The sequence below is a fragment of the Calypte anna genome, chromosome 1, assembly GCF_003957555.1.
Source record: "Calypte anna isolate BGI_N300 chromosome 1, bCalAnn1_v1.p, whole genome shotgun sequence".
Classification (NCBI taxonomy): Eukaryota; Metazoa; Chordata; class Aves; order Apodiformes; family Trochilidae; genus Calypte; species Calypte anna.
This window is the reverse complement of record NC_044244.1, coordinates 74,426,261-74,450,435: the sequence shown is the minus strand read 5'-3', so window position 1 is coordinate 74,450,435 and position 24,175 is coordinate 74,426,261. Positions and strand designations below refer to the sequence as shown.

Sequence of the window (24,175 nt, the reverse complement as noted above, 5' to 3'; positions counted from 1 at the left end):
TATAGATTAACCTGGCAGTGGGCATATGCAAGCTGTATGTGTCCTCCTGTGCCTTGCAATCCAACACGCTCTTTGGTACAGAAGCTGTTCTGGTCTCAGGAGACAGATTCCTTCAGCACACATCAGTTAAAAAACCCGTGGGGAGATGCTCACCCTCCTTCCCCCTTCCCCTGCACATTCCGACAGGACTCAAACATATTTGAGTCTGCAGCCCCTTCCCTACCCCACTATATTTTTAGGGTTTTGTTGAAGGGATGCGAGTATATTGTGGAGGTTAGATGGTGGGATTGTCACTTGCCTACTATTTTCATTTAGGTTGATTTTACATTAGGCATTAGTACATTTTCAGGATGTTTATCTTTGGGTTTTGCATATTGTGTCTAAGCCCTTAAATCAGTTTTGTGTACAGGCTACAAACAGAAAAAGTGATTATAATTTATATTTTTCAGTTGCTTTTAATCCTGTCTGTATTTGAAGAAAAATCCCCAATAGCTAAGACTAAAATATATCTCTGCATCTAAGTCTGCCCCATTTAGTGCATGAAAGTAGTAGCTATACTGTGTCATTCTTTGTGCTGCTAATGGGACTTAATTTCACATTTGGAGGCCATCTGTTGAGAGAAAAAAAACCAACTACTCGATGCACATATAAAAACTTGTTAGCAAAAGCAACTTCATTAATCAGTTGTGAGGTTATATTTTATCTACAGTTTGTTAGGTGGAGATTTTACCTTTATGAAAGTCACTACATCAATCCCAGCTCAAATGACTCTGAACAGAATGAAGTAAGTTTTGTCTATCATCTTTCCTTTTGGTAGAAAAGCATTGTTTTAGTCTTGATTCTTTAGTAATTAATTGAGTTCCACCTGAAGGAGAAGGGTATTTTTTGCAGGAAGAACATGAGCATTTATTTCAACACAGAGATCTGTCTTTACACAGATTAATTGTGAAATAGAAGTACTGTCTTGGGTTCTTGTGTTCCACACCTTGCTTCCTCTGGGTAAGCTTGGGCAAGTGGTTTAAATGCTTTTAGATTCCTTTCAATTTCCTATGAAAGAAAATACCATCTTCTACACATTACCCACCACTTCGTTAGGTGTAGAAAAGATTTCTGCATTCAGATTTGATAAATAAGGGTTGAGACCAAAGGAGAACAAAAAACTTCCCTGGCTTGGCATCAGAGGTAATTCATAAGGCCCCAAACTAAGATGTGTATGGGCACTTAGGAATCAGCTCATTGCTTGCTGTGAGGAAGATAAGTATAGAAGGGGCAATTGCAGGATGAAGATACCTTTGTATCCAACCACTGAGTACAAAATAATTAGCTGCCTTTATCTGAGACTATAATTAGACTACTGGAGTAGCTCCATAATTTGCAGTCTGTCTTCTGCCAGCCATTTGCCTCCTGACTTAACATCTCCAAGGAGCATGGACCAAGGTTTTGCCTGTAGACCTAGTGCTTGCAGCTTTCAACATTTGCTCACAGCTCTTATACCAAGAATGTATTTGTGTACAGAAAAACTTTAGTAACACTCTAGTAAGTTTAGCTGCAGTATCAGAGCTGGCTAATGAAGCCCTAAGCCCCCCCCAATTCTCAGCAGCATGCTGATTGTAGCAAGGGGAAGCAATTAATCAGCTGCAAGGACAGATAGCCATACACAAGCTAATAGGGTAGTGCTCTTGTGATTTGAACAGAGTAATGTCTGGCCTGTGTTAGCAAAAATGCTTTTTGGTTTCTAAAATGTTCTATGTAAGAAGAAATGGCATGATCTTGTCTTGCACTAAACTGACTAGTTGCTTTAACAAAAAATGCTTACCTTTCCAACAAATCTAGTCTTGTTTATATCTTTAGGCCACTATGGCTACAACATTGGCACTACTTAAATGAGTCATTACGAGTTGTGCAATTCATTGATAGAGACATTTTTAAGGTAGGTACTTGCTATTAAAAAAAAACTAACCACCTGAATTAATCAATCCCACACTTCTATGGTAGTTCTGCTGTGCAACCACAGTCTGAGCTACAATCAGCATCAGGAAGAGCAGACCTCACAGTTGCACTGCAAACGTAGCCAGAGCCTGACAGAAGTGCAACAAAACCCACCTACCAAACCTGTCCCTTAAGCTCTGGATTCAGCTACAGAAGCAGCCCAGCACTTGATGATTCAGAGGAATGCAAAACCTAACCACTTCCTTGCTTTGCAATTACAACCTAGTTAATTGTGTACAACTGTGCAAAGGAAGAGGGTGAGGAAATTCCTTTCTTGACCCTTCCAGCAATTGACTTGTGCCCTGAGGCATAAGATTTGATTACTCGTGTAACTTATTTTCCTCAGGCAGTTTCTTCTTGATAGCTCTTGTGTGACAATTTAAAAAGGTTTCAGGCCAAGTCACAGAAACACTCTACTGGTTGAACCTCAGTTTATATTATTTTTTATTGTTTTATATATCTGTCTACTGAGTGCTGCATTAACAGATTTTTAACTTGGATGACCAGTGTAACTACTGGGTGTGATTTTTTTTCACCAGAATGGTACTGATGAATGCAGTGCCCTTTAGGTTGCCTTTTGATTTTGTAGAGATTCACAATGAGCCTTAAAAATCAAGTTTCCTGCAGTACCTACAATCCATCCTGCTACAGAGCCTCAGAATGTCTTTTGAGGAAGTTACAACAGAAGAATCACAGCTTGCTTTGAAGTTTCACCAGAAGTCCTAGTTGTGAGCACTGTTATTACTTTCAAGCTATACAAAACTGAGTAGTTTTAGTCTGCAATGACAAGCAACAGCTGGGTTTTTTCAGAGGCAGTGGCTCAAAATGCTGTTTATATGCTGAAAAGCTCTGAATCCTTACAACCCTGTTTGTTGTGGCAGGTTTGTTCAAAAAGGGTGCAATTTAATAAAAATCCATTGGTATGTTAGTTTTGCCTGTTTGAGAAAGAAAGGTTAGGTCTCAAGCACAGATGCTCAGATCTGTGTTGTTCCTTTTCTCAGGAACACTCTAAAGCAAGTACTTTTTGGAGCTTTTTCAGAAGTAGAAGTTCAGGGAGGGAAGAGGTTTCACCAGAGTCATGTTCTCGGTCTCCATCAGCCCACCAAAGAGTGTCACAAACTTGGTTGGGAACCCAAATGAATAGTTAAGGCAGGAAAAGGAAGAAACCAGACCAGTTATGCCATTAAAGAAAAGACTGGGTGTAGCTACACCCAGTCATCAACAGGTAGCTTTATCGCAACTCATTTTGTTAGGCTGGGTATTGTCCTTCCCTCCTGTAGGTAGCAGAAATCCCAACCAACTCCCTGCTGTGGGCTCTGGCTCACTTGACAGCAATGCAGTCATGTCCACACCTGATGTGGATAAAATCTATAAAGGCCAGGGACCAGGTAATGCAGAGGATGTGATTGTGGGTGCCTGTTCAGGGGTGACTTCAGTGCTCTGCTTGCATAACCAGGAAGGAAAAATAACCACACAAGTGAAGTATTTTATTACTGTTTTCAATGCTTCTGATTCAAGCCCGCTTTTTGCAAGCATTCCAACATTTGATTTCTACTTATATGCATTACCATGGAAACTAAATTTTTATTGGGCATGCTTGTATGCTCAGGGGTGGAGAACCTCAAAAGCCTTTATGATGTGAAGTACAGTTGGGGTAGCCATACAACTGTAATGAAAGCAGTTAAAGCTAGTTTGGTGGGCTGTTCAACCCAGCTATGACTTGTACCCCTTGTGCAAGTTTCCATACCCTTTTTCTTAACTTTATTCAGCAGAAGTATTGTCTCTTTTGTTCCAGCAAGAGTTTTCAGCTAGCTCTCTTTAGGTTTTGGAATGTCACTTGTTTGCTAATTTTTAAGTATTTCCTACTCATAAAGTGTCTAAGAAAGAGCTTTTTTTTTTTTTCCTGCTTGCTTTTTTTTTTTTTTTTTTTTTTTTTTCAAATTTCCAGAGCCCTGCCTGCTAGACATTCCAACTTATTGAGTTATACTAGGGCCTCTGGTATGGCTGGTTTTGAATACCTCTTGTTCTTTTAGAAATTCCTTATTTTTGTCTACTCTGCTGCCAAGAAACAGATGTCACTGACTCAGATAACATTTTCCCAGTGTACATATATGACGGGAAACACATGTTCTGCCTGACCCAGCTTTGCTGCCACCTCACCTACTGTGTAAGAACTAACTAAAGGAACATTTCAGCTCGCACATCAGAAGTCCTTCAGAGTAACAGTTTAACCACAAGTACAAAGTTATTTTTTTTCTGCACTATTAGGCATCAGTTTCTCTGGGGACATTTTTGCAGACTGTTCTTTGCAGCTTTTTCCACTTAAAAGGAAAAGGAAGATCATGTGAGGCTAAGGGAAGGCTGGCTACTTTTGGCTCTGGCTGCTGCAGGGTTAAAAGCCATTCTCCCTTTTCCAGCTGTAAACATGTCCTTAACTCTGCATTCATTACACCCAGACACCCTTAGTTTTTCTGTGTGCATTCCTTGTTATTTCAGTGAAAAAAACAGAAGAGCCAGGTTCAAAACAAGTGGTAAATGAAGTACTTGGAAGTTTGTGGGGGCATAACAGCAGAAAAGCTCAACTACAGATTGGCCTATTAGATTAATTAGTTTCGACATCTTCTCTTAATATAAGGAAACTACACTCAACACCAGGGCAGCCAAGGCCCTTTTTTATTTTTTTAATGAATATTCTCAGGAACATGGGTGTTGCTATTAAGATTCCAGGTTTTAAGGAGTTATTAAAAAGTTTATATTGCGGTAAAGGAACAGCTTTAGCCAAATAAAATATCCCCTGGAATAGGGCAAGGGAGGAACCAGTTCACAACACCTCATTTCCCCATGGCAAGTGGGAACAGCCAGAAATCATGCTACCCCTTGACATCTGCTGAGAGCCACCTGAGCTTCAGCTTTCCCTGCAGGACCCCCTGTGCAGTAGGTACACCCAGCAATCCCCCAATTTCCTCCTGGGGAAACAAATGGGGAAAGGTAGAGTGATGAGGCCACACAGCACGAATCAAGATCACTATGCAGGATACTCTGGCTCGCTGCCCTGAGCACAGTCCTCTTGGCAGGCTCGCATCTCTCTTTGCTGGTGTGTTCTTTACCAAGCTGAAGCTGTACGTGCTTTTGGAGAGAGAAGGACACCAGGCTTCTTGGGCATCTATGCTTTGCCAAGCTGGTGTTGGTTTGTACACTTGCTTTGGTTTGCAAGCCCTGCCAGCTATGCCTGGATGGGCTCACCAGCCTGCTACCCTGCTTTGGGACAGCAAAATGCTGGTTCATCTTTGGCTGATGCACAGGGGCCTGGATGGGGGTCTTCTGGGGACCCTGTGTGTCTATATGCACATGTATGTGTTCACACACAGCTGGATATGCTTTTTTTTTCCAAGTGAGACTAAATTGCAGGAAGGCTTCTGGCAGATGGCAGCAAGGTGTGACCCCACTCACTGGGGTGAATGGCAGGGATGCCCCACCAGGGCAGGGGAACAACTGAGCTCCCCTTCGTAGCTGGGAAGGTGGAGGGCAGCCCCCTCCTCAACACGGCTCCCCCGGGGAAGATGACGAGGCGGGTAAGGAGGAGGAGTACGGAAGGGTGCAGGTAAACGCACCCCCAGCCCCAGGCAAGGAAAACCGGGCCCGCACCCTCCCAGAGCCGCCCTGTTTGCTCAGCTAATCTGGCAGGCAGGAAATTCCCTGGCGATTCATATATATGGATCGCCAAACGCCTGGGGCGCCCCCCCCTCCCCGGCAGCCGTCCCCCGGAGCGGCCCCGACGAGCCCCCCGCCGCCTCCTCGGTCGAGCCCCCCACCTCTCTATGGGAACCTCTGCGCCGGTTTCCCCCTTTTCACCCGCCCACCCTCCCATCCCCACTCCTCATTCCCACTCCTCATTCCCTTCCTCTATCGCCATCCCCCCTCCCCTTTCCCCCCCACTCCTGCTGCCCTTCGGCGCCCCGCTCCCGCGACCCCGGACTGCGGGGAGCGAACCATTCCGCCAGCGGGGGTGCCCCACGCCCCGGCCCCGCCGTGGGGCGGGCGCGGCTCTGTGCGGGGCGGTGCTGGCAGCCGGGCGGGGGGCGGCTCCCGGTGGCGGCGGGCAGAGGAGGCGGCGGCGGCGGTGATCGCAGCGGCAGCCGGGAGGGCAGCGGGATGTGCGGGGGGCAGAGGCGGCAGGAGGCGGTGAGTGCACGGCCGGGGAAAGAGCCGTCCCGCGGGGTGGGTTCCGTGTTCCTGGGCGGCAGGGACTGCTCGGCTCTCGGTGGAGCCCTTCGGGGCTGCCTGCGGGGATGACGAGAAGGTCCCCGCCGGGTATGCGGAGCCCGAGTTGACGCTAGCTCAGCTGCTCACAGCTGTCGCCCGTTGGTTTGTTTGGGGTTTTTTTCGCTACTTTTAGGCGAGTTTGTGCCAACGACCTCCCGACCCCTTCACGTTTCTGGCGGGTGGTAGCGGCGGAGTCCCTCTCCTTTACCTCCCGACTCGGCGGGGACCCTGCAGCCATCGCCCCGTGTCTCTTTCGGCGCCAGCCTCCTCTCCCTCTTTGTCCGGGTGTTTCCCCCCGATGCCGGCGGGCGCTGCCGCGTCCCCGCCGGCGAACAAAGCCTCTGTCCCGGCCGGCGGCGGGGGCGTCCGTGGGCCGGCGAGGCAAGGGAGGAACAGCGGGGCTTTGGTTCGTCTTTGGTTGTTTTTCCATCGTCAATAATCTACCTGGCGGAGGGGAAGAGGTAGGACAGGGCTCTTTGTCCGCGCTTCTTTGTTAAGCCGGTGGCTTTTAAAGCCTGCTGCTGTGCAGGAGCTGCTGTGCCCAGCGGAGATGGGTTTCTCCTCGGGCTGAGCTGGCGATGGATGCCGTCTCGGCATCGCTGGAGTTTAGCAACAGGAATCCGGCATTCCGTCTGATTGGCTTGCGGAAATCAAAGGGTTTTTAGACTCGGTCCCCCCCGATAGAGCTCAGTAAGTCACCCCTCCTGTAGCCCTGTCAACAGCCGGTGCCAGGGCGTGCCTCGGTGTCGCCCGGAGCCGCACGCTCGATGGTAAATTCACCTTGGAGATGAGATAGGAGCCTTTTTGGAAAGCTACCTGATACCCACCAGCAAAAGGAGGGGCGGGCTGGAAACTAACAGTCTGCGCTCCTTCCCCTCCTGCCCCAAAGCTGCCTGAGGAATTTCCCCATGTGCGGAAGTGTAAATAGAGTGGCTGTGCTTACATAAAGGCTCAAGAGGTGGGCTTTCTGCCTCTGCCTCTGAGTGCTTGCCTGATCTTAAACACATGGCTTTTGTCCCCAGTTCCTTCCCCCCGCCCCCAAGTGCTCATCTTGTCAATGTATCATCTTGTCTACACACTTTGACTTTGCACATGCCCAAATCCTCCACATCTGTGTCTCCAGGCCAGCTGGGGGGACATGGTACCAGTGAATGCCATGGTGATTTTTTTGCCTTTGTGCCACACATTCCCTCCCTTTTGGGAAAAGAAGCAGACAAGAAAGGCAATTTTACAAGTTCTCACTTTTAGCAAACTTCTCAGTTTTTTTTTTTTTCTTTCTCTGTATTCTTATAGATACAGTCCCCAGATATAAGGTATTAACATGGGAAAGGAAGAGACGTGGGAGAGGAAGGGCATGGGAGTGCCAAAGGGAATCACCAGGGAGGATGGGTTTGCTTTCCTACAGTAGAAGGAAGCAATGTAGGAGAGAAAGGAGGTGAAGTTATCATATCATGGAAGAGTGCCTAGTTTTGCTGTCAGGGGAAGGGTTAGGCCTGTGCTAAGGGGATAGAAGAGGAGGACATACTTTTAAGGCAGTCAAATAATAACAGGGAATTATTTCCAGAGCTAGTAGTACCATTTTTGGTTGTTTTATAGTTACATTTCCAGACCAGAAATTTATTTCCCTTCCATAAAATGGAAGGGAAATGTTATATTAACTCTTGTGTGTCCATGTTTTCACTGAGGGAATGGAAAGCTTGGCAGCAACCAGGACAGGAAGAATAGTCATATTTTCCTTTTTTTCTGTATCAGTGCCTGTCTGTGCTTATCAGATACAATTAGCAACTAGCTCCTTGAAAGTATGCAAAGATACCAGTTGACCTTTGTATGGAAGGAACTAAGTCCATCATGAAAAAATTTGGAGAATTTTTGGTTTTAGATAGGAAGCAGAAGATGGCTGAGGTAAAGATTGCAGGTCTACCTTGAGGCTAGAGTTGATTAAGAAGGAATAAAGGGGTTTGGATGGAAAGATCTCACCTGTTTTTATAGATCCAGAGAAAGGCTGAAATAATGAAAGTGGGGGGGAAGTGCTGATTATTGTTTCTGAAAAACTTATTGCTGTGTTCACTGCACATGAAGTGTATTCTCTCAATTTAAAGCAAACAGTTCTGATGTGTAGTAACTCCAGTATAGCATACAGTGCTTCCCTTAGCACTAATTTAACAGCTATAAGATGATGCCATGTTTTGGGTGTTCAGAGGAGGTGATGCCCCAGTAGGCTTTGTTTTGGGCTAGTGGGGCACATCCGAAATGCGACTGAAATCCAAGAGGAGTTTTCCCCTGAAGAAGATCCCTCAGAGACTGTAGCACAGGAGTCAATAAAAGTGACCAGGCTCGTTTTAATGACTCAAGGCTCATGCAGGTGGGATTGTTTTTGTTTTTTTTTTTTAAAGAACCATTTTGTTTAACTGCCTTAATTATATTAAATGATGTGACTGAAGGTATAGCACCTCCTTCCTGGCTTGAGGGAGCGCAGTCCTGGGATTGTATGATTTTATGACTTGCTGACAAATGCAGCCCTGTATTTGAGCAGACAGGCCCATGGCACAGTAGCACAGCAGCCAGGGAGGATGGCACTTGAGCTGTCACTGTCATGATGTGGTTTGCCAAGCAAGTGTGATGAGAAGCATTTAGTCTGGGGGGCATGCTCACTGCCCCGAGAGTGCTGGAGAATGAAGAAGCGTTTGAAGAGCTGGAGGGGACGTTTGGAAATATGGGGCAAGCATCTCAGGAAGGAGACAAATTGTGGAGAAATGGACAAATGAAATCAGAGAGACAGAAACTGTCAGAATAAGTGGGCACTGGAGGGAACTGAGTAACGAAAGGAAGTGACAGGCACAAAGTGGCAGTGAAAGAAATCAGCACAGAGGAGAGCAGATCTTGGGCAAAGGTTGCCTGAGAGAAATGGAAGAGACAGATAGGAAAAAAATGGTAAGGACATCCAAGAAGGCCAAAAAAAGGAAAAGGGAGTAGATGAACTTTGAAGCTGCTCTGATTAGTTTTTCTAGATACTTAAATTTTCTAGGACTTACCTGTTGGCTAAGGCAAGCTCTCGATGAATTTTTTAGGGGCACCCTAGAGGCAAGTTAATCATGTCAGGTGGGAAAGGAGAAAGATTTCTTTAGAGTCTTTCTGCTTCTATACAGTGAGAATTTCTGCTCCTGTACAGGATGAATTTGGATTCATCTTTGATTTTCACTCAGCCCCCAACCCCCTTCCTGAAATTTTGGATGAAGAAAGTCTGTATTTCTTGGGCTTCAGGAGTAAGAATTATATTGGTCTAGAATATTTATGTACATTTATTGCTACTGTAGCTATATTATTTGTTTGGGGCTTGCTAATCTGCACAGTAGAACACAATCATAGTCCACCAGCCAAGCTTTCTTTTTGCTGTATCTGTGAACTTTTTAAGTCTCAATTTGCAAGTCCTTTTAGCATGCTCAAATTCTCAATAGGAGAGGAGTTAATGAAATAGTGTTAGAATAATACCAGAGAGCTCATCATTACTGGCATAAAACAAATCAGTTATTAGGTCAGATAACTGAACTCTTAAGCTTAAATACCATAAAGGTGCCAGGATAGGGAAGATGAATATGACTTGACATATGGCTTGTCCTCTGCCAGTCCCGTTTTTCTGCATGAAGAAAGGAGTTCTTTGTTTTAACAGAAATCTCTTCTAATACATTTCTACCTTTTGGCGGCTTTTGTTTGGGCAGAAAGGAATTGACTCTCCTTACCTCAACATAGTTCATATTCAGTCCAGATGAAGCGGTTGCTTGCGTGGCTGCAAAATAAGGAAGAATCACTGATGTCCAGTCAAATAATTCAATCTGATAAATGGTCTAACATTTTGTCTTACCCAGTACATAGGAATTAGATTGGATTCATTGATATGTGTACTTTAACAATTTCAATTTCAGGTAAGAGTAGCTATTATGGCACAAAATTTATAAAGCTTCAACATTTTCACTGTCATTTTTATTTGGACACACTCAGAAGTCTCTTATATCAGTGTTTTAAATCTCAACTTGTAGTCAAAAAACTATAGGGTTTACATGGTAATGAATGTTTTCATATTTAATGTGCATTTAAAATTTTCAGTTGTCATGACCGGATTAAAATGATTACATGGTTTCTTTTTACTGGAAAGAGCAGTTGATTTGAACCCTTCAACATCAATCCTTATCAAGTATTTGAGAATCATACTTATACAGAAGGACAGAATAATTAAAAATGTCGTATTTGAGTGCAATGTTTAGAGTAGTTGGGGTAGTTATTCCTGTAAAAGAGATGTGGTTTATGAGGGAAGTAAAGTTATTTAGGGTGTTTTCTATTGCTGTTGTGTTGCCCTTTTTTTGCTCCTTCGCCAGTATCCAACAGGATAATTTCTTGGAGGAAGAGATAAGCCATAAGAGGGACTTCCTCTGCCTCTCCCTTTTCCTCATCGGAAACCTGCAGGATTATGAGGGAGTGACTTAGTCAAATCTGGATATTTGATTTTTCATTTATTTTGTATTGGTGAAGGTGCCAAGCTGTGAGCTTTGGGAACTAGAACTCCCTGTGCCTGTAACTAGACCTTGCACTCACTTCTGCTACAGGGACCAATGGATTGCAGGACCCACATTATGAAAAGCCAGGGACTGAGCTGGCTTCAGGGCTATGCTAGCAGGAAATTAGCTGTAGCTCTAAGCCTAGTATATTGTGTTGTGGGGGAGGAGGAGGAGGAAATAAAGAAGGATTTTTAAGGTGACTTTTAGATAGCATCATTGCCAAGTTGCCCGGTTCTTGGCAAAGATGGCTGTGGACTCTCTTAAGGATGTGTCCAGTCACTGATTTATAGGTACAGAACCTCCATGAAATAATGCAGGTGCCTTTCTGTGAATATATTGCTTTGGTTTGAGAGTAGGCTTTAGGGTGCTGGGCTAAAATGGATTTATACTTGAGTGCTTTTTGGAGTTATACTGTAGATCCCAGTGTGTTTTACATTCCCATCCATTTAAACCTATCAGGACTTTTGTTTGCAAATAACAAAGTCAAAGGAGAAAAGCAGGCCTGATTTAATCAGGAGCCATGTGCTTTGTCCTCAGTCATACAGGGATAAAGTATATCAATGTGATATATCAGTCTATTCATTCACTTAGGTGTATTACACCATGGGAAAATTAAATCTCTGGGCACCGAAGCTACCAGCAATCATTCACCAAATTTAGTTCAGGATGGAAAATGTAGGCTTTTTTACTTTGTGAACAACATGTATTTTATTGGAACAGTTAAAACAGACCCTAATAATTTGAAAACTTTCTTGTTTCTGAAAAAATGAAACTCAAATGATGTTGTGCCAGCTGTGGCAGTGGATGGATTTTTGGCCTTGCCCTCCATCACTTGGGGAAAACATCTGTTTTCTGTGGATGGCTGCATGATGCTGTAGGAGTTCCTAAAGAGAAGTGTTAGGAACAGGAGCTGCCAGGACCCACTCATAATGTGTTTTTTCTAGAAACTGAAAATGAAGAAACGAAGAAGAGCAGAAAAGCTTTAAAGGAGAGATGAGAGGTTGTTTTAAAAATGACTATTTATTTTCAGTCAGAGGAGCACTTCAGCAATACTTCAGGCATCACAAACCCCTCAGTCTGCAATGTAAGAGCAAAGTGAGTGCCACAGTAGACTGCTGAAGGGAGTTGGTTATCAGCCCAGGCAGAGGTAAAGGAAGAGGTGAGAAACTGTCCTTAGAAAACATTGCCCTCAGCAGACTAAATGCTGGAAAAAGCTGTACCTGGGGCTTGGTTTAGCTGCAGCCCTAGGCTTCTGTGTCAAGGAAAGGGAGTTTTTACTGTCAAGACACCCTGTGTATTAATATCTCAAAACTGGAATCCATTGTTTGACTCGCTGCCTGTTTGAGTCGTGAATCACTGTTTCTTCTGGTCGTTAGTGAAACAAAATTTAATCTGGCCTGGGCACTGTAGAGACAAAGCATGATTTGGTAATTCTGTATACATTCACTTCAGATGACTTTATAAATCCCAGATGAAATAATTTTGCTTCGTTCCAGCCAAGGCAGAGCACGGCATGTGCTCTGTAATAAGAGTCAGCCTCACTGGTTGCTGGATGAGGCCCTGTACAACCCTCCTCTAAAAGAATATAATTTCTTGTGAACAGACAAACTGTTGGGTGTGAGCTGTTAATTTGCTTATTAATTGTTCCTTGCTCATGCTTACAGCAGAGTTTTAGAAAATTCTTCCCCCCCATAGCTGCTAGGTAGCAACTTCTCTGATCTCTCGTCCTCTAAGAAGAGAGATGTGTAATGAGTTCTTGAACTGAAACCATATAAATGTTTAACCATAGAAAAGACATTCTTCCTTTCAGCTGTTAGCAAACCCAGGTACTCACTAAACCAAACTGAAGATTGAAATTTCAATTAGATAGATACCCTCCCCTCTCAGCTGTTCTCACTTTATTCTTTGTCACATTGATTAAGCAGTAGCCATCTTCTCATTGAATAGAAAGGATGGGTTTGGGTTTTTTCTTTGGTGATTTTTGCCAATGGCTTTAATCATAAAGCAGCAATGCTAAAGCTGTAGGAAAACTAATGGTATTTAAATTTCTTTCAAAGGAACACTTTTTTCTGTCTTTTAATTCCAAGTTGTCCATAATTTAGATCTGTGTTTGATTATATGGTTGTACTTTTGTCACAGAACAGTGAAATGATGAGGGTCACTCATCCGAGTCAAGCTGGATATGTCCTGAAAAGTTTGATTTTTACTTGTTTCCTAGGGAGCTCTGCACTTGAAGTGCAGTATATTTAATAGCTATTACACACGCTATATGGCAAGACAGCAACACAGCAGCAATTTTAACAGGATTCCTACCCTAGCCCTTCACTTTTTGTAGGCAGACAAAGCCAGAGAGCCTGTTTGGCAAGTGGGAGAACCTCTGTTAACTCCTGCCAGGGTCAGATGCCTGTCAGCCACAGCCCTGCTGGGGGTCCACAGGCATCCCCCAGCCCTGGCAAGAAAGGTGCCTGGGATGCTGCACAGCTTTCTAGTTGTGAAGGTGTGAGGCAAGCTGGTATGAATCAAGGAAGGAGTCTCACTGTGGGGTGGAAGATCCATTGGGATAAAAAGGATGGTAAATGTTTCATGTCAACAGAATAACCTGTTGAGCAAGAAATCTGGGTTGAAAAGCTATCAGCTGCCTGGATTGTTGCCCACCATTCTGCTCTGGAGAACTCCAGTTCTGTGAAGGACTCTGCTGGAGAGTGCAGACATAGTGGGTCTGAGGGTGTCCCTCCTCATCCTGACCCCTTTGAGAGCAGCACAGGTTTTGGAGAACAGTAGATTGTATGCTCTTGGAGGAGGCTGTCATGGTGAAGCCCAGCTCTCTCTCTGTGAGGGCACCATGGGGTGGAAACTCTCTCCTTAAGAGTGAGGAAATGATACCTGCAGAGAAAGAAAAAAGCACTGCAAAGTGAGACCAGTACAGGGGGATTCCTTGGGGAGCAGACAAGGCCTGTCCCCTGCTGGAGAGCACCTAAGGGGAAGCAGGTGAGGGAGAAGCTCAGAGGTCACAGTGAAGGAGCTTTCCTCTGCAGGGATTAGCAGCCAGCTCCCTGCTCCCAGGGCTGTCCTCCCAAGAGGATAACATCAAAAAGCATGGCAAGGAAAGTCCTTGCAACAGAGACCTGAAACATTGCAGCTGTGATGAGTGCAGTTAATTAGATGGGTTGCTCGGCTCTAGACTGCCCCAGACATCTGTCTCTATTCTTCACTTGTTTTTCTGCTACGTTTCTATTTGCTTGCCCAGAGTTAAAGCTCAGAGGACCTACAGATGGTCACCATTAATTTTGTCACTTACTGTAGGTTTTTTTAGAGCTTTTTTGTCAACCTTTTAAAAACAGATGTGTGTATATATTAAAAAATAAATCTTTTTATAGAACAACTCACTAGAGATCTATTTGGATTTAATTTTAGTCTTTAGTGGCTGGAATTTAATTTTGGCGTTTCACTTAAGACAAGTGTCTCCTGTAGCTGTATCAATTTTTTTTTTTTTTTTAAACAAAGTTTAAAGAATCTCCTTGGATTCCTAGTCTGGCCTCTGTGAAACCTGAGAAATCATGGCATGCAAAAACATTTTTGTGTTTTGGATCTCATGCCTGTTTTTGCATAGGTTTCTTCATGACTACAGGATGCTGGTGTTGTGTAGGCTGAAACTGGGTTGTAGACTTTCAAATATAAAATCTTCTGCAGAAAAGTCCAACCTTGTTAATGATTTCTTATGGAAGCTACAGAAACTCAGACAAAACTCAGGAGCTGTGACTAGTAACTGCCTTCATAATCAGGAACGGAGATAATGGTCAGTTATCAAATCAAATGATATGGGCTTTTGAATGGGTAAAACAACTGCAGTTGGTTTTGTTCTTAGCATCCACATTAAAGATGGATTGCCCTTTCCAAACAGCTTTTAACATACTTTTTATTGCGTTGTCTTTGATGCTAATTTTTTGTCTCTGAGAATGCTAATTTTGGTCTGTGTTGCACACTTGAAAATTATTCTCAGAATACACTTCTTAATGCTTTTTAAAAAATTATTTTGTTACTTTATTTGCAGGTCAGAATCTATCTGGATCACTCAAATTAGCTTTGTTTTAACCACCCTGTAGAAGACAAATATGATGCCGAACAGAAATAACATCTCCTCCTTTCAGAATGTTGGATCAGGTAATCAATTAATAAATGTGAAGTTTGTTTCTGAGTGGACTGAGGTATTTCAGAATTTGTTATCGATTTTGGTCCTTTAATTCTTCTGACACACAGATAAGATGAGTGCTCTGTTCTTATTCCATGTCTAACTCATTTCATCAGCCAAAATAAGGCCAGGGCTGGGTACACTGCAGCCAGCCAGCCCTCCCCCAAGAGTTTAGTGCCTGGCTGGAATAGATATCAGTGACCCCCAGCTATACAACTTGAGAATGGAAGAAAAGAAAAGGAATGAGGGGAAAAAAAAAAAAGAGAGAGAGTTTATTTACACTTTTCTAAACAGACGAGCCTTGTACTGCATGCTGAAGGTTACCAAACAAAAGCTCAGGCTGAGCTGGAGGCTGGATGGGTTCAGGGAACGCCGTGGCCCCGGTCCTGATAACTGCACGCGAAGGCAGGGTTGGCTGGGATGTGCATCCTGGCACACTCGTAAACTCTCATTCTAAATATTACCCTAGAAATACACAAAATAAACAAGATCTGGTTTGTGGGAAGCAGCTAGGGTTCAGTTAAACATGTGCTATAGTCCAGCTGGGATTTAACCATGTAATTGCGGGTACTGTGGCACCGGAAATGAAAAGGCAGAGGAACCGACATAAGGTGTAGGAGAGAACAGCTGAATCTGAGTGGCTACATGAAGGTATTGTGACCTTTTCTTACTGTACTTGTTTGGATTTCAAGTACAATGAAGCCTTCATTGCTGTGGTGACCAGGCTTGAAAGTTTCCGTGAGCTGACTTGTTTTCTGGCAACAGCATCCAGTCTTTGTAGGATTAAACGTGCCCTACTGGTGTTGCAAGGGACTAATAAGCAATTGTCCATGTCCCATTAATGTGTCTGCTCAGTTATTTATATAGGAGTTAGTGGAATTTATGAAAAGCATTTGAACTTCAGCTGTGTTCCAGTTATAATTTAGACAGTAAAATCTTGATATAAGATCAGTTTTTAGTTTTAAGAGAGGCTTGGAAGAGGGAAGGAGAAAGAGTGATGAGGATGGAAATTAGATTCTGTTCCACAGTGGAAAAATAAGTATACAGGCTATATACATTGTGCTTTTTATCTGTGCTCTTTGGTAACTTTTACATCTTGTTCTTCTTCCTCATAATACCACTCACAAGATGAATGTTTGATCTTTTCCAGAAATCATCTGGGAATCGTCTTGTCTTATCATGACAAGAGTTCTGATGAACGTGGATCTTGTTCCACCTTTTGTTTACATGAACTTGCCATTGCTCTTGATCAAAAGCTGTGAAAATAGCTTAAAAAAAAAAAGTCAAGTAAAATGACAAAGAAACTGCAGTTTCTCTGCTCACAGTGGTGGTGGTCTGATGGAGAGCTCTGTGAACTTACTGGTTCAAAGGCAACTTATATAGCTGTATCACCATAGCAAACATGCTAAAATTACAGCAAATAAAATCACAGCAAGCACAAAAATATTAAATTCTGTGTAGTAATAAACCTGAGACAAGATTTTGAAGCTCCAAGTTACTGTTTCTGATAACTAGCAGATCTTTTGATAAACACATACTTAGCCAGGTCCACATGTTCAATACAGAGTTTTGTATTTTTTATTTTCCTCTCCCATAATACTGACTCCTTTTATCTTCTGCCTATTCAATTACTTAATTAATGAAGGTTGCTGTTGCCTTTGTTTTTAAACTTCAGGGTTTGTTCCTTAAGAACTGAGGAGAATGTGCTTAGACTTACCACAGTTTGCAAAGAGGAAGCCTGAGCGACAGAGGTCTATTGAATAATTGCCTGGACAGTAATGAATTCCAAGGGATTTTGCCTTGTTAGCAAGGAAGGTTTCAGAAGCAAGGACCTGCTCAGATAATGCACTGCCACTTTCCATGTCATATGTGAAGGTAGTGATCCTCATTGAAACCAGATCATACCAGCTCTGGTGGGGGGGTGGGAATCTAAGTTTTGTGTCTGGGTTCATATAATTGTCTGAAGTGGTACTTGAGAGAGGATTAAAGTGTTGCCTCTAAGGATTTTGAAGACACTTTACACATTTGGATGTTAGGTTTTCATGCCAAGTGTCAAGCTTCAAGCTGAGATTAGTTTTCTCACATGATGGCTGAAATCACAGGTGAAATGTGACTCAGCCAAGAATAAATCATAGATTTTACCCTTAGTTTCAGAAGCAACACTCTCTGGCAGTACAGGAACTGAGTCTGAAGAATGCTTTATTATTCTGAGAAACAACATAGCACATTGAAGCAGTTGCTCTAAATGTTAATGGTACCATTTATACATCAACTGAGGTCTCAGTGCAAGCCTGCTGGGGGTCCTGTTTATCTTCTGCAGTGACTGAGGCTGTCAGGAGATGAATCCCTTTCTCTGCTTTTGACAAAGTAGGACTCAGAACTGCAGGCAGGATGGACACATTGTTGAACAATAGCATTCAGCATAGTAAAGGCTTTTTAGTTTATGTCCTCTTTCAGAATATAGATTATAATTCTGAACAAGCATTAAGACCTGGAACCTTAAGTCCCTGACAGTGTTTTTAGTGTGGTGGTGCTGTTTCTTATGAGGTCATGGAGTATAGCATTATACTTTTTTAAGGCTCTCTTTTAAGTAAAGTTCTTATTGCAGATACAGTTACAATATGTATTTTATGAGCACCGAACTGAAACACCTTGGAAAATGGGCCTCAGTTTTGTATTCTTCCATGAAGCTGTGCGTAACAGTGCATAGAGTAAGCAGAAAGATGACTCTTACTGAGCTTTGAATTGAGGTAATTGGTATTTTGGGGCCTGGATGCAATAGCTACACAGGTTAAGATAAGAAGTGGTCCAGAGCAGTACCTTATGTCCTGTGCTCTGAATCTTAGGAGACCTGTATCCAGTTCTTAACTTGGCTCTCATCTTTTGCTTCTTCTCTCTGTACCTCTCTTCCTTGGCTATAAAACATCAGGACAGCAATTCTTCCTTACTTGATGGACATCTTAAGGATTATAAAGGTATAGCCACAGAGTCCTGCAATATACAGGGCACCCAAGAAAGAGGCTCTCCTCTTTCTGACTGAGTTGCTGGTTTTAAATATGAATTGAAAATATGATGCTCCTCTACCCTCCTTAATGATCTGAGACATGTTTATTATAAGCACAGTAATTGTTAGGAAAAGTTTTCTTTTCAAGTTAATGTGCAGTAATACACATGTGAGAGGTTACTTATTTGCTAAAACTCTTTTTTTCTTGTTTTCTCTTCCTTACAGATTCCAGTAAGATTATGGCAGAGTATAGCCACACACAAAACCAGATGGAATTACAAAATGCTAGCTTGGGAAAGGGTTCTGTGGCAAATTCCCTTGAAAATGGTCTCCAGGATATCATGGAAAACCTCAACCCAAGGAAATATTCATCAAGTCTCAAGTTTAAAACAAATGGAGACTATGCTGGCTCTTATTTAACCCTGTCACAACCTATGCCAGTTAAACCAAATCCATCCTCCAGTGTTAAAAACGCACACTCTGTTACCAAAATCCAAGGAGGCAAGCAGTTCCCCTGTGAAAGCCCATATCTTCCAGATAAAAGCATCTCTGTAAAGCATTTGGGTTCCATATCGGGCACATCTCCATCCCTCAGTGGGTATAGTTTAGGAAGGACAGACTTTGATATTCATGCCAGCAGAGAAAATGAAAAATCCCTTGGACACATGGATAAGTTTCATTACTCAAAGTATAGTCAGAAAAACAAGTCCTATGACAATTTCTACTTCCCAGGAATACTGGAATCGAAGAAGATTTCAGGCTCTCTTCTGACCATGTGGAATGGAAGCTCAGGGAATGAGCTGATGGTTTCACCTGCTAGCAATTCAGGGGCAGCCAGCATGCCTTCTAGCCCAAAGCAAGTCAGGAGGATGAATACTGAAGACAGCCTTGCCCTTCACATAAAACCAGTGAAACACAAGGATGTTATGATGGAGACTCTGAGTTCACGGCCTAGGAAATACTCCAGTGGATCTCTAAGTCACATGGGAATGTACAGTCGTTCCCTACCCAGACTTTATAAATCAACAGAAAGCCAGATGGTGCCATTAAGTTTGCCCCCCAGAAGCTCTCTGGGTAATATTAAAAGAAAAAAACTTGGAGAAAAAGATCTACCTCAGAATGCTTTAGATGCTGATAATTACCTGAATTTTTCTTCTTGCAGCTCAGGGGTTTCACCACATGCAAATTCTGTCCCTGGGAATAATCCCTACATGGGTTCAACTCTTAGCATTCCTGCAAGCCCTCGAGTTGCTAAAAAAATGCTTCTAGCACCTTCTTCCCCCTATCTTTCTGATGATTTTGATAGACTTGGACTCTCAGGAACAAGTCCCAGTAGTTCCTTCTCCCCGGTGGATTTTGACAGGTCGTTCTCTGTCCGAAGAAACCTTTCCACCAGTTCCGTGGAACTTGATGATACAGATCTGGAAAGTTACAGACAGACACCAAACTCACTGCAAACATCCATGCGAGAGAGGAAGAACAGCATTAGCTCAATTTCGGGAAGAGAAGATCTCATGGACTATCACAGGAGGCAGAGAGAAGAGCGGCTTCGGGAGCAGGAGATGGAACGGCTGGTATTTTTTTTTTTCTTTTCCTCTTAGTTTTTCATGGCAATTTAGCATTTGCACAATAATCCATTCCAGATCTAGCCATCATAAGGGTACAGCAAAGCATAAGCCACTTTGTTCTGACATTCATATGTTGTCTGCTTCAGAATCTTTGTGTATTATTGCAGTCCATGAAACTAAATGCTGAAAGAGCGTGCTGCTGTAAAAGGATAGAGAAGACCATCCAGCCATCTTAAAAAAATATTGGAACCCATGTAAATTGTTCATTCATCCTGTGGGCTCTGTTAAAATGTCTATGTGCATAAAATCCACAAATTGCTCTGTAGGGATCCAGCACTTTTTGTTTTAGATGAAGGTACTACTTACTCACTTTGTGGTAAATGGGTAAAAAAAAGGAGTCTCCGCTATATAAGCTACTCTAAGTCATGTGCGCAGTGCTGCAGAGTCAGGTATACATTGGTGTGGGTTCAACATCCATCATCAGAGCTTCCTTTGATTGGTTGTGGGTTTTCCTTCTGACTATTTTACATTAAAATGTATGGCTCCTTGCTTCTGCCCTTCCTGAAATGGAGAGGAGCCAAGAGGGACAGAGTTTCTGTCTTTGGTTCTTGTCAGCATAAAGCAGCGCATGCAGCTTCAGCTCCAGATTCAACTTGACAGCACAGTGGAATTCATATATCTTTGAAGCAACTTTTGAGTAGGAAAAAGGTCTTGAGAATACACAAACAATGTTGAAACAGTTTCATAGTGAAACAGCCCCTGAGAAAATACTTACTATTTATTAGAAAAAAGTTTTTGCAGGGACTACAGAGTCTGTCTCACCCACTTAGTGGGTTAACATCCACTCATATTGTACTGATTTTATTGTCCTCCTAGAAACCAACACCTACCTTACTAGTGCCTCCTTTCAGGTAGTTGTAGAAAGCCACTAGGTCTCCCCTCAGAATTCTCCAGGCTAAGCAGCTCCAGTTCCCTCAGCTGTTCTTTCTAAGATTCGTTCTTCAGACACTTGGTCAGCTTCATTGCCCTTCTCTGGACATACTCCAGCAGCTCAATGTCCTTCTTGTAGTGAGGGGCCCAGAACTGAACACAGCACTCAAGGTGTGGCCTCACCAACACCAAGTACATGGGAACAATTGCTACCCAACTCATGCTGGCCATGCTATTCCTGATACAGGCCAGGTTGCTGTTAGCCTTGGCCACCTGGGCACACTGCTGGCTCATGTTCAGCCAGGTGCCAAACAGCACCCCTAGGTCCTTTTTCTATGGGCATCTTTCCTGCCACTTTTCCCAAGCCTGTAGTATTGCCTGGGGTTCTTGTGATCCAAGTGCAGTACCCTTCACTTGGCCCTGTTGGCCTTCATACTGTTGACCTTGTCCTATTTATCCAGATCAATACTCCTTCCCAGCTTGGTGTCACCTGCAAATTTACTGAGGGAACTCAATGCCCTCATCCAGATTATTATTCAAGGTATTAAACGTGACCATCCTGAAACTGAGCTCTGGGGAGCACAGCATGTCACCAGCTGCCAACTGGATTTAATTCCATTCACCACAGCTGTGGGCTTGGCTGTCCAGCCAGTTTCTTATCCAGCTAAGAGTACACATGTCTAAGCCACAATTTGCCAGCTTCTCTAGGAAAATGATGTGGGAGACAGTGTCAAAGGCTTTACTGAAGTCCAGGTAGACAATATCCACAGTCTTTCCCTCATCCACCAGGCAGGTCACCTGGTCATAGAAGGAGATCCAGTTGGTCAAGCAGGACCTGCCTTTCACGAAACCATGCTGGATGGGCCTGATTCCCTAGTTGCCCTGGGGACAGGATGCTCTTAAGCCTGTCTAGTTTGCATGCAGACAGCAAGCTTGCATGAGAGTTCCTTTTCTGGGCAAGGCAGAGTGAAAAGTGTTGGAGGCAGAAGTGGGGGCAGTGGGATGCGGGAACAGCGGGTGCTTGTCAGGGACCACCGGTAATGCCTGGTGCCTGCACTGGGCCATAGCTCCCATTTTGAGCTTCACCTTCAAGCAGGTTCAGACATAGGATTGTAAACCTTTCAAATCTCTCCCTCCTGTCTCACCTACCTACCCCTGAAACCCTCCACCAGCTCCCCCCAGAAGCTGTGGCTTCTTGAGAGGAGGGAGAAGGCTCCCTAGGGTGAAGGGATCTCCCCTGGCTATGATGGAGATGACTGAGTAGCTTAGAAGAGGTTCTGGGGCTTGTGAACCCAGAAGTGGGAAGCATCAGCAGAAACACTGGCAGGTTGTTTTCTCTCTTCCTGCTTCTCCTCCACTCCCCTTGAAAATCTCCACCCTTCCTCCCTAGTCCTGGTGTTCGGTGTGTGTGAAGTGGTGTTTACTTCTTATCAAAGGGTTTTCCAGACAGTAATGCTGTAAAACCTGAGCTAATCAGTCATAAAAGACAACACAGTAGAGTGTTTGTATTTCAAAGAGAACAGCTTTGTGTGTGTGTGTTTGTAGCAAGGGATGGAAGGCATCAGGTTGTTTCAATATTCAGTAATGCTAAAAATTGTTCTGGCTTTATATTTGAATGTGACTACTTTCCCCTTCTTCCTCTGATTTTTTTTCTTGTCTAACAATGCTACCCTCAAGTCTAAAGGAGAATTTGCCTACTGCTTTTCCAAGCACGTTAAAGTTTTTGAAAATAGATGAAGTTTTGTGTGTTGCATATAATTTAAACATGAAGGAACTTCCTCCTGCTTGAGTTCATCTTCTGTTCAGTATCCTGTTTGATGCTTAATCCCTTGTTAGAGGTATCTGGTGGAAGAGTTGAATATTGGGAGAGTGCCTCCTTTCAAGGGTTTGAGACTCTGAAGATCATCACAAGCAGGTTTTCAGACCTCTGAAAGAAAGGAATATATTAAAAAGTAAATAAAATAAAAATCCTTATATCAGCTCTTTGTACTTTTGGGCCTGTACAGTTTTGGGTTTGGGGTTTTTGTGTCCTTCTGTGTGGATCTAGTAACTGGTTTATCCAAACATCATTTTTATGTACCCAGACTGAGCAGCTTTCCCTGACCTTGTGTAACATGAGGTGGACAACCAACCAAACACCCATGGATGGTAAAACTGTTGGCTAATGGCTAATGCTACTTGGAGAACTTGTTCAGAAACATGTGTCTCCTTTTTAAAGGTTTAGATTGTTCTATAGCCCAAATACAAAGTGAAGAGCATTTTTGCACCAGCAGTGCCCCTGTAGCTATCCTGCTGGCACAGAGCAAGTTCGGGGTGTTGCGTTTGATAGCTCATGCTGGCCTCTGGATTTTTTTAAAGTAAAAGGGTGTACACATTGTGGTCTTACCTAGTATCCACCCTTGGTCTCTTCTATTTGCTTTCATTTTTTTTTCCCTTTTTCTTTCTCTTTCTTTCTCTTTTTTTTTTTTTTTTTTTTTTTTTTTTTTCCGTGTAAATTCTTCTATGAGTTTTACTTGTACTTCTCATTTTAAGTGACAGTCCCCTCTGAAACTTTGTATTTTGAGCTGCTGCTACAACCTGCATATGAAACCAAATCTTCTGCTGTCACTGACCAAGAAAATTAACAGAGTATTTGAAAAAATAGTACAAATAGAGGAAATATAAATTGCAGGGTTTTTTTTTTTAAATTACTTAAAAATCTGAATTTTTATGTTCTGGTTCCCATGGACCAGACAAAAGAGACATGTAGGTTCTGTCTGTAGGATTTGGTGTTTCTCCCTCTCTCTTTCTTTTGATTTGCCTTTTGATTTCCCAAACTGGCTGAGGGCTGGTGCCACTTCTGTTCTGTCAGTCTGTTCCTCTGTGACTTGAGGAGTGGGAAAAACCCAAGATCTCATTGCTGCCATCCCTCCTGCCTTACTGGTGGGCTGTGGGAGCAGGGGAGATGGCAGGAGGTCTCTCTCAGGGTTTTTCAGGCAGCAGGGCTGGAGGGTCACAATCTGCTGCTGTTTCCCCTCCAGCCCAGCTGGCCGGACATTGCATCATGGTGTGGGGATGTTTATAGAAGCTTTTCACAAGCAAGAGTCAGACTTAGCTATTGCTGAAGCTCGCCCTTAGAAACAGAGAAAAACATGAGCACTGTGATATAAGAATCCCGTGATTTGGTTAGCTACTGAATATCTAATTTGTTTTTAAAGAGGAAATCTCACTTTTTTTTTTTTTTTTTTTTTTTTTCCTATCAGAGATAAAAGCTTATCTGTGATAGCTGCTGAAACTGAGGCGGTCTTTCTCCTCAGCCTCTGGTGGGGTCGGGAACATCATGGGCAACAGAGTCAGACAGGTATTAAGGGCCACCTGTTTGATACCTGCCCATTTGAATAGCATGAAACTTGCTTTTCTGCTGCAGTTTTTCAGTATATCCTCTAGATGGTGGTAGGTACTTAAAAATTACCCGTGCAGTGTCTCTATGATGCCTTCCACAGTCCTGCTGTCTGCCTGAATCTAAGAACACAGGCTTGATAATGTAGTAAATGAAATAATTGCACCAGGGGACATTTCAGCTTGTATCACCATTGCACGAATGAACCATAAAAAAAATAATCGAGGAGCTTATTCCACAGTCCACTTTTTCACACTCAGAAGAACACTGAATATCACTAAGTTTATCTAGCAAGTAGGAAAT

The 24,175-nt window shown here is 43.2% G+C and overlaps 1 protein-coding gene across 5 annotated transcripts in view; it reads left to right on the top strand.

Annotated features, from left to right (window-relative positions):
- The window catches only part of PHLDB2 (pleckstrin homology like domain family B member 2), an 84,160-nt gene that overhangs the window by 10,897 nt on the left and 49,088 nt on the right, over positions 1-24,175 (top strand). For 2 of the 5 annotated variants that reach the window (XM_030447591.1, XM_030447587.1), the window contains 2 exons: positions 14,854-14,963; positions 18,221-19,569. In XM_030447591.1, the coding sequence (XP_030303451.1) occupies positions 14,915-14,963; positions 18,221-19,569 (1,398 nt within the window). In that variant the 5' untranslated portion in view covers positions 14,854-14,914. Of the gene's footprint in view, positions 1-6,101; positions 6,172-8,596; positions 8,615-11,944; positions 11,962-14,853; positions 14,964-18,220; positions 19,570-24,175 lie in introns of those variants that run through there. The other 3 variants (XM_030447582.1, XM_030447606.1, XM_030447598.1) reach the window with 3 other exon arrangements.